The 16932-nt window shown below is 41.5% G+C and overlaps 1 protein-coding gene across 2 annotated transcripts in view; it reads left to right on the top strand.

Moving 5' to 3' along the window:
• ADAMTS2 (ADAM metallopeptidase with thrombospondin type 1 motif 2) overlaps nt 1–16932 on the top strand; it is a 172471-nt gene that overhangs the window by 142688 nt on the left and 12851 nt on the right. For both annotated transcript variants that reach the window (XM_030459270.1, XM_030459269.1), the window contains exons 11-18: nt 6556–6701; nt 8121–8296; nt 11022–11155; nt 11955–12078; nt 12699–12779; nt 14145–14308; nt 15472–15631; nt 16021–16153. In XM_030459270.1, coding sequence (XP_030315130.1) covers nt 6556–6701; nt 8121–8296; nt 11022–11155; nt 11955–12078; nt 12699–12779; nt 14145–14308; nt 15472–15631; nt 16021–16153 — 1118 coding nt within the window. The remainder of the gene's footprint in view (nt 1–6555; nt 6702–8120; nt 8297–11021; nt 11156–11954; nt 12079–12698; nt 12780–14144; nt 14309–15471; nt 15632–16020; nt 16154–16932) is intronic.

Here is a 16932-nt window from a genome sequence, read left to right as displayed (position 1 = left end):
AAAGTCATGATTGCAAGTAAAGCTGAGCAGTGTCAGATGAGGAGGCAGGAGCCAGGGTGTCCTCTACATGGCAGCTCTGTGGACATCAAGCTCTGTCCTCCTGCAAGTCATGGAAGTATCTGCAGATTTTCCTGTGCTTCTTTGCAAGTCTTTGTGGCAGAGATAAAAGTGGGGAAATTTCCACTCACCCATGACTTGTGTGAGGTCAGGGGGGTTGTGTTTGTATTGTTGATATTGTTGTGATGCTGGGGGCTTTGGAAGCAGTGAAGTCCTGGAGATGACAACCAAAATAAGGCTGCTGTGACTACCTGAGAGTTGAGTGCCAGCTAGAGAGAGCCAACATGGTGATGGAAAAGAGCACATTTGCAGAGGTGGATTTGCTGGCTTGATGAGAGCCAAGGGAGGCCTGAGGAGCTGTGGAGGGTGGGTGCCAGGTGGCAAGGGCTCAGACAGCTCCAACCCTCAGCCACCATGCTGGAGCCACTCCAGCTCTTAGTTGTCCTTTTGTGGAGGTCACACTGTGCTCATAGTGGATCTGAATTCCAAGTCTTTTGAAGTCTGCTGAAAAAAGTCTTGCTTCCCTGGGTTTTGGACACAGTGACTGAGGGGGAGAGGAAGATGTCGCTACTTGGAAAGATGTTTTGTCAAACCCAATGGATGACATCATTTATGTGATAAATGAACCATATTAGCAGCTGCTGTTATGGTTCAAGATGTCTTTTATAGGAAAACATAATGTAATGCTAAATTAATTCCCTAGCAAGTCACGCTTTATATAAACCACTCCCTTCTGGTTTTATCTTTGTTAGATTATTCCTGTTGTAACAGCTTTGTTTCTTGTTTAAATATATGTACACACACACACTTTAATTACATTTCAAAATGTTAGACAGTTTCTTTGGATTCAGTTTTCACTTGTTGCATCACCCTCTTTCCCAGGCCATTCATTCATATTAGTCTTTGAACAGAAAGGAGATGAAAAAAAAGCACTTGTAACCATACAGTTAAGGAATTGTCAGTGCTTCCATTATAAACAGTTTGTCAGGATGTTATGCAACTCAGCTGTAAAAATTTTCTCTGGACTGGAACTTGGGATCCAAGGCTTCAACAAACTGTGCAGACAGCCAGGTTTTGTAGTTCAGTGGAGATGCAAGAGAGTATGTGCACATTATGAAGTTTCAGTAGATGATAGGACTCTGACTGTTATGTTCCCAGAGGAACTGTCCCAGTTTTTTTGATAAATAGACTTATTGCAACCTTCCAGGAGAACCTGAGAAAATGATATAAAGTGAAAACCATTTTATTAGATAAGGCATAGCAGTCTAAGCTAAACATTTTTATTTTTTTTAAATAGCATGAGTTTGAAGGTTATACAACTAACTTTGTATATCTGAGCTCAGCATTTGACTGGTGTATTTATTAGTTGTTGGTGGGTTTAACATAGGCACGCCAGATCAGTCCTTTTCCATCTCTTCCTTTTCATCCTTGCCTTTGATTTGACCTTTCCCCGTTCACCTTCTTTATTGATTTGGACAATACCAGAGGTATTACCTGAAAGGATGAGGACTGTAAGATGCACACAGTGCCCAAAGCTGGGACTCAGCTGTGGAGTGGCCGCCTCCTTTAAGCTGCATCTCCCCTGATACTTCATCAGCACAGGAGGAAGAGAAAAATAACTTCTAACTTCATCCACTATTTTCTTTGGAATAATGCCAAGAGAGAAAAACCCAGAAACATTAGCAATTAAAGATGTTGACTCAAAAAGATCCATTTGTTTCTCGCTTTAGCAACTTCCAGGTTTTATGATTTCATACCACTAATTCCCAGGGCCTATTTTAAGTTCAAACCAATCACAACTCTGCTGATGTGTCAAAGAAACATCCTGGCTTTGTAGCAGCTGAGGGGACTGAATGCCAGAAACTGAAGCCACGTTGGGGAGAATAACACAGTGGATGGTGCGTGGAAGTTCTCACCTAACCTGGTGTTCAGATGAGTGCTAACTCATCTCTTCACTTTCCCAAGCTTTGCAGATGCTATTGAGAGCATCCAGTCCAGCTGCCTCCTTCCTAAGTGGTGATCAAGGGGCTTTGTACCCCATTTTCAGCAAGCACACTGAGAAGGGGCTGTGGCTCTGCATGCCCAGGCTGCACCTTGGACCCTTAGGCACTGCCCCTTAGGAATAGAGGGAAGATGAGACTTTCTAATGCTGTCTATATGGATGTATATTTAAGTAAATATATGTTAATGTATGTAAGCTCTTCTGTGCCCGTGGTTATTTGAAATAAGTAGCCAAAAGAGTGAGGTTCTAACATTTCAAAAACCTTTTAAGTCTCCTTGTGCAAATGGAGGCATTGAGAAACCATTATGTTAATGGGCAACCAACTAATCATTTGCTGGGTTTAGGGACAGAAAAATAAAATATTCTCTTGGAGCTTCCCAGCTAGAGGAGAAAACAACTATTTTTACAGATTCCTCTAGGAAAAAGAATATTTTAAATTGCTCCCAGCATTTTTTGGCTTGGTTTTTTTTTTTTTTTTTTTGGTGTTGGTTTGATTTTTATTTGTTTGTTTGTTTGTTTAAAAAACTAGATTGAGTTTTCAGTCGAAGAGGAAAGATTCTGTCAATTTTGTAAGCTTCAGTGATGCAACAACTTGCAATTATTTCAGTGCCTTACTGGTCACTTTAACTTCCATAAAATAACTCTGGGGTGTAAAGTTAAGCACATGGAGAGTCAGAGTCTTAATATGAAGTCAAAGACACTGTAAATTGCTCTAGTAAACCATGCAGATGAGGCACAACTGTGCAAAGCTTAACTCCACATAGGATTAAAAAAAAAACAAACCAACATATTCTTTCAGCTGATGATTTATTTACTTGTATACCATTCTGTCAGCTCCACCATGAGCCTCAGGTTTCTAGAGCCAGGCAGCCTTCAGAAATGTATCATCAGTTTTGGTTGTTCCATGATTTTAAGCAGTTAGTCTTCTGGGGAGCCATTTCTATCAGTTGCAGTAACTAACTGCTCTCCACAGGACAGAAATAAAACCCAAAGTCATTCATGCAAGGGGATCATGTGCTTGAGTCCATCTGCTTGCTGCAGCAGCTCCCACAAAGGTTTGCAGCCCCTCAGCCTCCTTTGTTTTCTTTCCATGGAGAGAGGGAAGAGCCTGGTACCTGCCCCTGTCAGCTGAGCTGATGTTGCTCCTGGATTTGACTTTCATGCCAAGCATCCTGCACAAACCTTGCTCCTCACTTGCACTATGCTAATAAGATGGTCTGAATCAAACTTGGAATGATTTTTCAGTCTGTCAGGAAAAGAAGGGAAGGATTAAGTGTTGAAATAAATGGATATTATTGAGAAGAAAAATGGACCAAGGAAAAAGGTTTCTGAAAACACGAATGTGTGCTCAAAGCCATCCAGATAATTTCCCACTGAGAAAGCTGACCTCAGCTTCTCTTGGAGACAGGAGACAGATGGGTAAGTGTATGCTGTGTTAGTCACCACAGAAACAGTGAGAATACTTTATTCTCCACTGAAGAAACTTTTACTGGCTCAGGGTACACTTTAGTGTTAGAGCTTTCAGTTTATCCCTTGCAACTAATTATTCTCAAACAGATGGAGCAGAGCTGGCCAGCCTGCATGTGATGGGAAATACAAATAAATAAGTAACCCTCTCCTGATAGAGTCTCAGGAGAACGGGGAGAAGCCACCAGCCATGCTGCAATGAGGGGCTGCCTGGCAGATAACTGGGGTGTCAAGTGAGGAGGAAGGAGAATTGCCAATTAATGCACAGTATAAAAGAGGTAGAGATACCCACAGAAGAGCTGTGAGCCTTTTCTTGAAAAATTAACTTGCAGATGCGTTAAGCCCACAGGAACACAGTGGCTTTTTCTGGCATCCACAGCAGCTGTTTCAAAGAACTGCTGAAAACAGCAGTGGAATGTTTTACTGCAAGAAATTGAAGCTTCCTCTCCTGGAAATTGCACTTGTTTTGGACTGTCCTGTTTGCCAGAAAAACAGGCAAGACCTTGTCTTCCACGTAGAAAACAATTTGCATTTATCCAGGTTTGTGTTTTTTTTTTCATTTAAAAAAATATGCTGCTTTATTATGTTCTCTCCTTAAAGGAACCCCCCAGTTTATGAAGAAAATAGTGGTTGAAACTGGCTCTTTTCCACCTCATTATGTAGTTAGTATAGTAGCAATAGGAAGGGTTGTCTCTAGCTTCCTTTATTACACTGGAGATTGCTCCATCTCTGGTTTCACCTCCTTGTGTATTTTCTTGCATGGGTTTGCACAGAGTAAGACTTGGCTATGAATCATTTTGTTTTATGTACCCTCCTTCCTTTTAATCCATAAACAAAAAGGCAGAGCTGGGGATGACTCATTTTACACAAATGCTGTCTCCTAATAGTTCTATCTCAGCTTCCCCACAACGGGTGGGTGACTGGCTTCTCCAGTAAAAAAATCAGGGCTGCTCTTTCCTTTACACAGCAAAGTCAGTAACACTTTTTCATGTTGGCCCTCCAGTTCAAGGACCAGTCAGTGTCAAATAGGTGATCACTGCATATCCATATTTCCTTCTTCCTGGCTAAAACAGGAAAAAGAGGCTAGAAAACATCATGTCTCTCTTTCTCCATCGTGGAGTCCAAGCGCTGGATCCTGGATCATCACTATGTGGCTCTTGAAGTGGGTTCAGTGACTGCTGTGGAACTCACACCTGAAGGATGCAGGACCCTGATAAAAGGATGTTTAAGCAAGAACAGATCAGGAGCTGTCACATCTCATCTGCTTCCAAGCCCAGCTGAAATTTATATTGACAACCTGATGCCCTGCCAGCTTCCCCAGCATCTCTGAATGGTCCCATTGCTGCACAGGCCTGACAACTCAGACTGTGTGTTCAAACAAACCCTTCTGAAGCCATAAGTAAACAGTCCCTGAAGGGTACAATGCTGAGTTTCAAAACTGAAGAAAGCAAAGGACATAGTGGCATTTTGCATTTTTTTCATGCTTTGCTGAATTACCTCTTGTTCTGTCAAACACCTAAGAAAAATCTGCCCATTTCAGCTCCAGGGCAGGACTGGTGTAATGGGCTTTGTGGCAACACATCTTTTTCATAGGTTTTAACTTTGAATATCTGAAGTCACAAGAAATAGAGAATAGTTGAAACCTAATTTCAACTGTCTTTTCTACTCCTTGTGCAACCAAATCAGCACTAAAATAAATCACATGAATAAAGAGCCGGTGATTACATTAGCAAATCAGTAAACTGTGTTGTGCCACCATTTTGCTAATGATTCTCTGTTCAAATTCAGCATTATTAATGATTATCATCACTTTTACATTTTTCTTGCAGCTCCCTAATCGTTCCATGCTTAAGAAGGCTCTCCTGTTATATATCCTCTCATTTTGTTTTTGCTGGCAGCATGCATTTAGCCATATGCTCGGCTTGTGCCTCCTGCCAAACTCCTGCGTTCCAGGGCTTGTTAAGCTGTGTAAAATGTTGTTGTTGACTTGAATATTAAGGAAAGTAAGTGACTGATTGCACTTGCTGCCATAGCCATCTGTGTGTCTGAGCCAGAGCTCTTTATCCCAACAGTAACCATTAACTCAGACAAACTGCCACAGTCTAATGCAAAGTCATTTGTTGGGCTGGAAATACTTTTCCAGTGCCCACACTTCATCAATAGACCTTTATGAAAGCAGAAATAGTACCAGGAAGGGCCAGAATTTGTGATTCTTGAGAAAAATTAATCCTGAATTCAGCTAAGGAAAGTATTCCTTCCTTAGGGACTGAAGAAATAGGTGGAATGGCCTTGTTGGGTTGCTGTAACAAAAGGAAACAGTGGAGAGTTTTGGTACTGGAGCTACACAGGTTCTTTAAAAAAATGCATAAATACTTTTTGGGTTTGGAGAATGTAGGAAATTTTACATTTCAACCTCTGTAGAATGAGTCTATTAAAAACCAGGTAAAAGACAGGAGAAAGCCTAGGAGGGTATGATTAATTGCAGGGAAGTGGGACTGTCCAGGGTTTCTCTCTGGGATGTTGCTCAGTTTTACTACAAAATCTCAAGGGAGACTGCAAGAGTTCTATATTTAATAGCAATGATGTTCATAATTTGAGCTTTAATCTCATGCCACTTTGCTGACCACTTTTGGTGCAGGAGCAGATATGCTGAGCCAGGTGCTGCCAATGCTCTTGCCCTGACTGCCTGAAGGGGCTACTTGCAAAGAAGAGGCAGAAATTTTACCTTTTGGCTCCAAGATTTGGGACTCTGCCATTTCCCTTGAAATCACCAGTGCAGACAGGCAATGAAGAGATGCAATGCAGAGAACAGTTTCCAAAACTTGGTACACTTGAATCCTGCAAGCATTTAAGTGCTTATTTACTAAGTGCAAGTTCATAAAACCTGAGTGAGTTTGGGATAATGGGCAGGGTCTCTCTCCTGGTGAAAAAGAATCCAGAATTTTTGCCTAGAATGAAATCTGTAGTACCTTTTTGTATAATATAATTTAACCATCTGATCATTTTTGACATCTGATTTCCTCTTTTAGCATTGCTTTAAGGGTCACTGCATCTGGCTAACCCCAGACATCTTGAAGCAGGATGGCCACTGGGGGGCATGGAGTAAGTTTGGCTCTTGTTCTCGGACCTGTGGCACCGGGGTGAAGTACAGGACACGGCAGTGTGACAACCCCCAGTAAGTAACTCCTGGTTCTGGTGTGGAGTGAACGAGTGGTGAGAAGCCTCCCTAAACTTCTGGTGCAGTAATGCACTAAAAGATGTGGAGAGGCAGCTGTTAAACTGTGTGTGTTGTCAAAATTTCTGGTTTTGGCCCTTAACAAGTCATGAAACGTGTTTGTTTCTTAGTTTATATCCATTCAGCTGGTTATGCAGTTACAAGGGTCTTGAAAGTGCTTAGTACACTATTGCTTAAAGCATAAATAAAAGTTTAGGGTCCTACCTAATGTCTTTTTTTTGCATGAGTTTCAAAGAACATCAGTGATGTTCTGGATTATATTTTTTAAATTAATATACCTTTAAAAATTTTTTTTGCTTAATCCATCTTTTTTGGGTAGTTCAAGAAGAGGGTCTTAAAATATTTTCAAACTGCTTTCATTCCAGTCTGGACCAGAGATCAGAACCTCCCCCAAGTTCATATTAATTATATTGAATTGGTTTGCTTTGATATCTTAAATATGGCTCATCTAGATAATCTAGAATGTTTTAATCTCAGTATCACTGGAAGGATAATAGGTTTAAAATAGATTGGTATGGGCAAAGGATTTGAAATGTACAATTATTGCTATCTTACTACGATGTCACAAAGTGTCAAGATCCCAACAGCAAGAACTGAAACAACAAGCAGAATTTAATTATTTTACCAGACAGGATATATTTTAACATTGACTTTCTCATTTTCTACTGATAAAGTGATTTAACTTCCTAGTGGTAAAACTGATCACTGATTAAAAAAATAATGCTGAGTTCTGTGTAGCAGCATTTTCTGATGTTCTGTTAAGAAAAAATGTACCAGTTCTAGTTTCAACCTTTGTTATATTGGTAACATGAAAGTAACCTTTATAATTGTGGGCACAATTTTATTTGTAAAATCTATTTTCATGTAGGAAAGCTGAATGTATCATTTAAAATATTTTCTGTGTTTCTGCAAGAGGGTGCAAACCCAGTTACAAACCCAGCTCTGGGCTGCCAGACCCAACAGGGATCCAATGCTCATTTGCCTGGAGGTGCAGCACGGAGCTGGTTCTGGGTTTGCTGCTGGCTTAGGGGTGAATGAGGCACTTCATCTGCTTGTGTGCAAATCATGTGTGCATCATCATTTTCTGTCCTGCACTATCATTCACCAAAGAATGTCTTTTCTTGCCTTGGTCAAGTGATTCAAGGCTTTGCTTGCAGAAATTGCTTTTTGAAAGCTAAATAGCAACAACAGGTTTTTTTTAAAAAAAATGTATATTTCTCATATCAGAAATAGATCACTTGCTTCACCCAATGCCTACTGACATGACTGGGAATTAAATTATTCCTCAAAGAATTTGATAAATGCTTGATTTGTGCATTAAGAGCAAAGCTAAGTGTGGGTTTCTCCCTCCTCCCTCAGTCCAGCCAATGGAGGCCGCACGTGCATGGGGCCAAGCTACGAGTTCCAGCTGTGCAACACTCAGGAGTGTCCTAAGGACCTGGAAGATTTCAGAGAGGAGCAGTGCAAGCAGTGGGATCCTTACTTTGAGTACCAGAACACCAAACATCACTGGCTCCCCTATGAACACGTTGATGGTGAGAGGTCCCTTTTCCCCCTGAAAAGTAAAATCACCTGCAAAGAGGAGTAAAAGTTACACAAGGAGAAGTAAAACCATTTCTGGAGAAACCTTGCTTTAGCAAAGAGTGTACGAGTGATCTGATGAATATATTGTGCTTTGATTTAAAGTTTTGGACCCTGTTCCCCAATAACTGCTCTTAAACTGTGTTATCATGAGAATAAAGGGAATGGGGAAGTGTGTCCCAGACATGGCTGCTGGGAGCAGGGGTAGTGCTGTGCCCACATGGCAGTGACCAAGGAAAGGGAGAGGTGAAAAAATTTTCAACAAGGTGAAAAAATTTTCACAGGATCCAAAATCACTCAAGTGAATTAAAATAAGGCAGCCCACAGAGAGCTGCACTAGGACCTTCAACACTAAATAACTGAATGTGGTAAATGAAGTTTGGTGCTGATAAACAACAATAATGGATTAAAAACGGCGAGTGTGCAAGTGAGCAGGGTCTGTGCACAAGGTGGGCTGTGAAGGGAAAGGTGTAGGTGCTGGGAATAGCTTTAGGAAAATATTGGTTCAGTGAATGATGGAGAGCACTGATCTGCCTCTCTGTGTCTGCATGAGGCATCTGCACTTTAAATACTCTTCCAGTGTAGAGCAGGTTGTGCCTGTCTCACTGTTGCTGGAAAGTCCACAGCTGAACTAAACTAGTTTAGTTTAGGCCCAACTAAAGAAACAAACAATCACTTCTGAATAAGAGAGTTCAGATAAACTAGGACTTTTCACCCTGAAAAAATGATTTAGTTTAAAAAGATCAAGTTACAGAATTGGGGGTGACATGAAGAGACTGAAGATAGAATGATTATTTACTGTTTCTCATAACACAAGCCTGGGAACATCAAATAAAATAATCAGGTGGCAGATTTAAAGCAAGTATGTGGAAGTATTTTCCACGCAGCAAATAATTAAACTGGAACTCATTGCCAAAGGAAGTTGCAGATGCCAGAAAGTTCTATAATCCATTAGAGCATTAAATACCAAGCTCCACCCATGACTGAGGAAGTTCTTAAGCTGCAGTTTATGAGGAACTTGGAGAATATTCTGAGAAAATACCAGGTTTGTTCTTATATCTTCCTTCAAAGACTGCTGGCAGGTGTTGGGGTGGGTGGGTGCTGGGTCGGAACCAGTATAGTCAGTCTGATGGTCTGGCACCTCAGCAGAGATCACTTCTTAGAACAAAAATGTTCATTTTTCTCTTAACTCCTCAGCTTAACTGTCAGTGTAAGGGCAGCAGGTTGACTGAGACCTTGATGGCTGTTGCTCTGCTGTTGCCACATTGTGTTGAGAACAGAAGAGGTTTCACCAAGCAAAAAAGTAGGTGGCAATGATTCACAAGCTGTTTGACAAGCAGCATGGGCTGGTTTTAAACCTGGTCACCTCCTATGAATAAAGGGTGCTCCTGGGCAGGGTTGGGATGAAAAAGGGCAGGTACTGGGGTCCTAAGCTGTCCTCAGCCAGGCACCAAGCTCAGAGAGGGGAAGGATCACTTTGGGTGAATTGTTCTGCATTCCAGTGAGAGGATACTCTGCCAGAAGTGAAGAGCAAATTCCTTGTAATTAATTTGCCTTTCTTCCCAAACAGTTCTCAGGGTTCCTTCATTCTTTTCATGCCATCTTGTGCAAGGTGGGATTTTCAGAGGCACAGACACAGCCTCACAGCTCAGCTCCATGAAATAGCTTTGCTGGCACAGGGAGAGGGGATGAATGCTGTGGCCCACAGACCTTTGCTTCTGCTTTGGCCCTTGGAGCAGTCTGCTGCAAAGAACACTGAAATGAATCAGATATTTTTCTATTAAATTCAATGCCTTCTGGGTCAGACACCAGCTTACTGATGTCTGAGCACTGATCACTGGGCACTGCTGGTTTCCCTTATAACTACGGTATAACTGCAGCCACCTTTAGAGTTACATTTATCTTTTCAGGGATATTAGAGAGAACAGCTTTTGTGTGAAAACAAGGCCAGAGGGTGGCTTATGCTTGAACTCTAATATATTTAAAAGTCCCTTTTGTAAAGATAAGGCATATCAGTGACATACTTTGTGCAGATAATGCAGTTGTGGCTCAAAGGCAACATAAATCCCTACACTTCACACGCAGCTCAGCTGGATGTGTCTGACACATTGTGTATGTGATGGGGACAGAGAGGAGCAGCATCTCATCCTGTGGCTGGGAAAAAGTTGCCAGGCTGGAGTGTAGCCCATGGTGTGCTTGAGCAAGCCTGTGCTACAGTGTGCTATGGCCCTTCTGCTGCTCCCAGCACCCTGAGCACCCCATCTCCCATCCTCTGCTGTGCATCTGCCAGGGTAGCACAGAGTGATATTGGCTGTTAGCTCCCAACCTCAATTAAATGAGAAGGAAACACTTGGGGAGCAGGCAGTAGCAGACTGCAAAACCTCTGCCAGCTTGCATCATGCGACAAAGGATTAAATAGAGGCCCCCCTCAAGTAAATGACATGTTATTTTGAAGATTGCCTCCTAATGATGATACATGGGTGCTTTATGACTCAGCAGTTTCTAGCTGATCACCCAGGCTTCAAAGGGGGATCAACACCAATGATTTATGGAGTCCTGTGTTGTGCTCTCTGATGTGTGCAAGGAAGGAGCGATTGCTAACGGTATGGAAAGTGCTGTTCACAAAGTCAGCAACTGAAATCTTCGATCTGAACACGCACAATTTGGGTCATTTTTCAGCTAAGGAAAGGTGCCACCTGTATTGTGAATCAAAGGAAACGGGGGATGTGGTGTACATGAAGAGGATGGTGCATGATGGGACCCGCTGCTCCTACAAAGACCCTTACAGCATCTGCGTGCGAGGAGACTGCTTGGTGAGTGGAGAGTTCCAGAGCTTGGTATTGTGTAAACAACTAAAATGGTAGCTTGAGTTTCTCTCCAAGAACGACTAATTATAATAATGCTTTGGGCCAGGAGGAGATTTCATTAGGATTATTGTCACAATATTGTGTGTGATATTCACAGTTGCCATCACATTGCATGTGACTCAGTTCCAGCACCTACCTACACAAGTAATCTTTAATGCAGTATTTTAAGAAGATCTATTACATCTGTTCCCTTCAATGAAAGCTTTTCCTGCTGAGGTTTAGTGGGGGTGTAATGTACAATGAAACAGGAACATGCAGCAGCTTTCAAGGAAAGAGGTGTTAAGATATGGCTGATGTGCTTTCTCTCAGTATTTGATTGTGCTATTTTTAAAAAATCAATTACAGTTGCTGTAAGTTGGGATCTGCTGAAGGTCATCATCTGACAGAATTAGAGGCTCTGACTTAGCAAAGCACTGGTGAAGGTGCTTATCCTCACAGATGCCTTGATTCTCCTGGAATTTAAGCATCTGCTTATGATAAGCTGAGGCTTAAAAGCTTTTCTTTAACCAGCCTGTTTCCTTCAGTAAGAGAACCACTGTGAAGCACAATGTAAAAATGATTGACAGCTATTGTGTGAACTGGAAGTATTACAATCTGTTTAGATGTTGATCTTCTAGGAAAATACTACAATTCATCCTTTGCTGAAGTTGAAGTCTGGGCTTTGATATCTGAAGGGTCATTTAAATTGAATCTTAAATTCAGTCATAGCTAAATAAGAATGACTGCTCTTCTCTTTTGTGCACAGAAAGTCGGGTGTGACAGGGTCATAGGTTCCACGAAGCAGGAAGATAAGTGTGGTGTTTGTGGAGGAGATAATTCCCACTGCAAAGTGGTGAAAGGAACATTTTCAAGAGTGCCAAAGAAACCAGGTCAGTGCATTCAGTCTGATTTGTCCTGGGGAATACAGGGTACTTTTGTTCAACCTCTTCTGTTTCATGGAAAGTACCAGAGAAATCCCGAATCCCTTACAACATTACTAATGCAAATAAACATCTGGACTTTATTTTGTGATGCGTTCAGGATTTGAAAAGAAGACTTTTTTCCAGTGATTGGTTAAGTCTACTGGTATCAGGACCTGTGGAAGCATAGAGGAGAGCTTCAGTGCTCCATGTTGGAGAGCTATGGACATATTGAAGAGCTGGTGTCCATCACCTGCTCCATTAGAATTATTGGAGTGCTACAATAAGTTGGCATTACTGTCAGACAGGAGCTTGCATGGTGACTCTGTGACTGCATTTGGCAGTCACATTTCATGAAGTCAGTTTATTGATGACACTTAAGGCATTTTTCTTCTGCCCCAAAGCCCTTTCTCCCAGTTATGTGCTATAGCCTGGCACAGAAATAGTGATGGGAGTGGTGCTGGATTAGGTTCAGTGTGCTGTTATACACATTGCTTTTAGAAACCAAGACTTATTTAAAAGCCAAAAACAGACTCTTCCTGTTCATCACATACTAACCAGTTACTATCTTTTCAAATACTACAATAAAGGACACATTAAGATGTTTGAAATTCCTGTTGGTGCGAGACATTTACTGATACAGGAAACAGATGCCACCAGCCATAATCTTGGTAAGTAACAAGGTGGAAAAATTTCAGTCAGATTATTTTTTCTGCTGTTTATTTTTGTCTCTGGAACTTCACAATGTGTTTATGCATTTGTTTACCCATTATCCTCCCACACCACATACCTCCTTTAAACATATTAAATTAACAAACATGGATTTCCCTGCAATGTATTCCCTGGTGTCCCAGCCAGGAGAGCCTTGGGCTGGCATGTGCATGTGGAAAAGCTGCTGGAAGAAGAGGGGAATCACAATATAGGGTGCAATGCAGTATCTTCATGTGCATCTCTTAGCATAACATGCTTCCTACCCTCAGTCATTTCCCAGACACATCCAAACCAGTTTCAGGTTCTGCCCTGTTGCTAACAGCATTGACACAAGGTTGCCTGATCAATTGTGTGGCTTAGAAAATAATTGAAATCTGCTCCTCACAGTGCCCTCAGATCAATGCAACAGCATCTGGTAGGTTGTTATTAATTGGAAGTAGATTCCCAGCGAATGGCCTGCTAATGGTACCATGAGTGATTCCAGCTCCTCACCAGCAAACGCTTCCCTTGCTGCCCTGTGGGAAGCTCACCCAGTCAGACAAGGTTCTTCTGTGGAAGTGGGGTGGGAAGGATACACAGGGGACACTAATAGCTTCCTTGCAGTGCTGAGGGAGTTGGATGCTCAGGTAGCTACTAGAGGGAAAAGGGACTTAAGATCTGGTGGTAAATAACAAACAGTCCCTGCTTCTTCTAACTAGGAGAGCAAATTTTCCATCTCAGGAGAAAACCCTCACACAAGCTAAAGTCTTTCTGGGTGAAAGATGGGGCACTGATGACAGCAAAACCATAGGAATCAGGCTGGGTGTGATGGCAGGTGCCTGTGGAGCAGCAAGAGGTTAATCAGAGCTGTGTCAGTGCCAGGGCATCTGAGCAGGAGAACTAATACAGTATCCAGTGTCTCTCTCTTGCTGTGGGGACCCGCTGAGGATTAGCCCAGTAGCCTTTCTTTTCTGGAGCAGTAGGAGCCTCCTGAGCTGCCTTACAACCTGTCAGAAAGCTGACTGGCCGTGGGACCCCCCACTGTCTGTCAAATTGGCTCAGATTTGGCCACTGGATTCAGAAGTTGTTAGTTGGGAGCAGACAGACGGACACATGCGGTGCAGTCGTGCTGGCATCATTTCTCTGGCAAGGAAGGCTATGGAAAAGAGAAAAAAAAAAAAAAAAATGATTGATGTTTCTGGGGCTGAGCAGGAAAGCATTGGAAGTTCACCTGAAAAAGTCTTTCCAAGTCTGTGAGGTAAAAATCCACACAGGCCTCTTCTGCTTCTACCAGTGGGACAAGAGGAGAACCAAACTCAGAAATGAACTTCTTTTCTTTTTCCTAGCAATTAAAAATCGTGAAACGGGGAAATTCATTCTAAGTGAAGACAACTACGTCCCAGACTCTAAAGTATTTATTGACATGGGTGTGGAGTGGGAATATCGGAATGATGATGATAGAGAAACCGTGCAGACCATGGGGCCGCTGCGTAATGGAATAGTTATTCTGGTAAGTCAAATGAAAACCATCTTCCATGGAACACAATGTCAGGGTTACAGAGCCATAACTTGCTATAATATATTTTAGATTCCTCTTGTGAGTTGCAACAAAACATCTGCTTCAATTAAAAGACAATAGATGTATTTTGATTCCTTTCTCCTCATTTATTGCTCTGTTCAAGAGCTGTTATAGCTCAGGGTTATGTGTTGAGCAACCAGCTCTCCTCATCAGGTCCTGTGGATGGACTAGAGAATGGCCACGGTGGAGAAGCTCTTCAGTTTATTTAACACATCTGACACATCAGCATTAGTTAAAGAAAGGTCAAAATGGTTCCTATCAGATAGATCTGATAGCTCCTCCTCCTGTCCATGTTTTGAAATGTATCCTGCAAAGGCAGATGCAGGATTCTTTTGCTTCCAGGCTCACTCAGCCTATTCTGTGGTTCCCAAACCCACCCAACTATATTAATTTTTTTCATTTCAAACCAGCAATCAATAAACTACAAAGAACTGGGGTAGGCTGCTTCAGAATCCCTCTGAAAGCAGCTGAAGTGTGTTGATCTACAACAGCTGAATGACAGAGAAGGACTAAATATTATGTTTTCAAAGGACTAATATTTTGCAATTTCTTCACATTCAGCTGTTTTCTTGCATTTGTCTTAGTGCAGTTTGATAGTGAAAACTCTTTCTAAATAGTTTATATTTCTGTCAGGATTAAGTAACAGGCTGCACAGAAGTCCCAGGATTATCATAAGAATATTTGTGTTTTATCAGAAATATAAGCAACTTTCTTTACCACTTTCACTTGTCTGTGGATTAGAATTTGCTTTGTCTTTCAGTGGAACTGTCTGTTATCATTCTAGTACAACATTTCCTTCCTTTATGATGGGATATGGAAAAAATGTAGTATCATGAAATCAGTTCAGTGCTGGCAAGAAAAATTGGTCTAAATCAACAACAGTCTTTCTTAATTTGCCATTTAGAAACTCTGTGTCATAAGGATAGAGATACTTTTTCATAAGGAGGAAAAAAAATGTGTTGAGCACAGCAAAAAGGTTTAAACCCTCCCGGGGATGTTTTTATATCTGATGACAGCTATTTCATGTCATCTCTCATAGCTTCTGGTATCAGTCTTACAAATCTATTTTTGCTTACATCTGTTTTGCTTACTAGGTGATTCCTCATGGTGGTGCCAAGATATCTTTGACTTACAAGTACATGATCCATGAAGATTCCTTGAATGTAGATAACAATAATGTTTTGGAAGAGGACTCGGTATCATATGAATGGGCTCTGAAAAAGTGGTCCCAATGTTCAAAACCTTGCGGAGGAGGTAAAAACAAAACCCCAAGGATTCAAAATTGATTAAGGGAAAAACTGAAAGAATTAACACTATGTGTGGAGTTCATTGCCACAAGTCATTAGGGAGACCAGGAGTACAGGAGGGTTAATAAATAGATAATAGCAAATAGGGTTAAAAATCAGACTTAAATGCTAGATGTTTTTCTCATTGTGGATTATAGTGAAAAAGAAAGGGGATGAGCAGTTCTGGGTGCTAAATCTACATGAATAAGTAGATTCAGTCCAACTTACAGTTCCCACTGTAGCACATTCATCTGTGTTCAAACTGTGACCTTTGACTGTACATGTGCTGTTGGTTTGAGACCTGAGTCCTGTGTAAAATCCACCAGTACTGAAAATAAGAGGAGTCTCTTTCTTCAGGCTACCAGTTCACAAAATACGGCTGCCGGAGGAAGTCGGATCACAAGATGGTTCATCGGAGTTACTGTGAGATGATCCAGAAGCCAAAGCCCATTCGGAGGGTGTGCAACCTCCAGGAGTGCTCCCAGCCCATGTAAGCATCACTGCCACCCACACCACTTGGCTGCAGAACCCACTACACCCAGCACTTGTCACCTGAAGGAAGGTGACTCAAGCTTCACCTCCTCGCATCCTTACAGATACCCAGGACTGTGAGGATGTGATGCCGTATTCTGCTTGTAGAAATACCATTTCTGGAACTGCTGGTTCCTATTATTTCTGAAAAAAAAAGTTGGATTAGAAAAGAAGCACTGTCTTGTTCCAGACATTTGTGTTCAGGCCATCTTGAGGTAATAAAAAATAGACATAAATTCAATTTATAGCAGTTGATTTTACACAATGCAAATTAACCATGTAGGAACAAATTTGCAGAGTTCTCCATAAGAAAAGCAATTTCATACAGTGTCTCAAATCCAAATCTTCCTCAAGATTTGGACATATTCCAGAGTATATTTGGACATTTAAACAAAGTGAAAAATATTTCACCCTGACTGCCCATATACATCACGGTATGCCTGTTGTACCCTCATCTTTACTAAACATAGTTCATATTTTTTAATATTATAAGTACTTTAATTGACATTTTACAGGTGTTTTTTTGACTGACAGCAGGTTATTCCTGTCACATGTAGGACTCATATGTTCCTTGTGTTGCTACTGCAATGGAAATAGAGTATGTTGATCCCAGATTTTATCTCTGGGGACCAAGTCTAGATTCCAGGAAGCACAGCAAACAAGTAGAACATACCACACAATATTTCCTAACTTCCTTTCAAAAATGGTTTGAAGGAGAGAAAAGTCAAGAAACTCTTC

The sequence above is a fragment of the Calypte anna genome, chromosome 13, assembly GCF_003957555.1.
Source record: "Calypte anna isolate BGI_N300 chromosome 13, bCalAnn1_v1.p, whole genome shotgun sequence".
Taxonomy (NCBI): domain Eukaryota; kingdom Metazoa; phylum Chordata; class Aves; order Apodiformes; family Trochilidae; genus Calypte; species Calypte anna.
The sequence above is the reverse complement of the archived record's forward strand: the minus strand, read 5'-3'. Positions and strand labels throughout refer to the sequence as shown.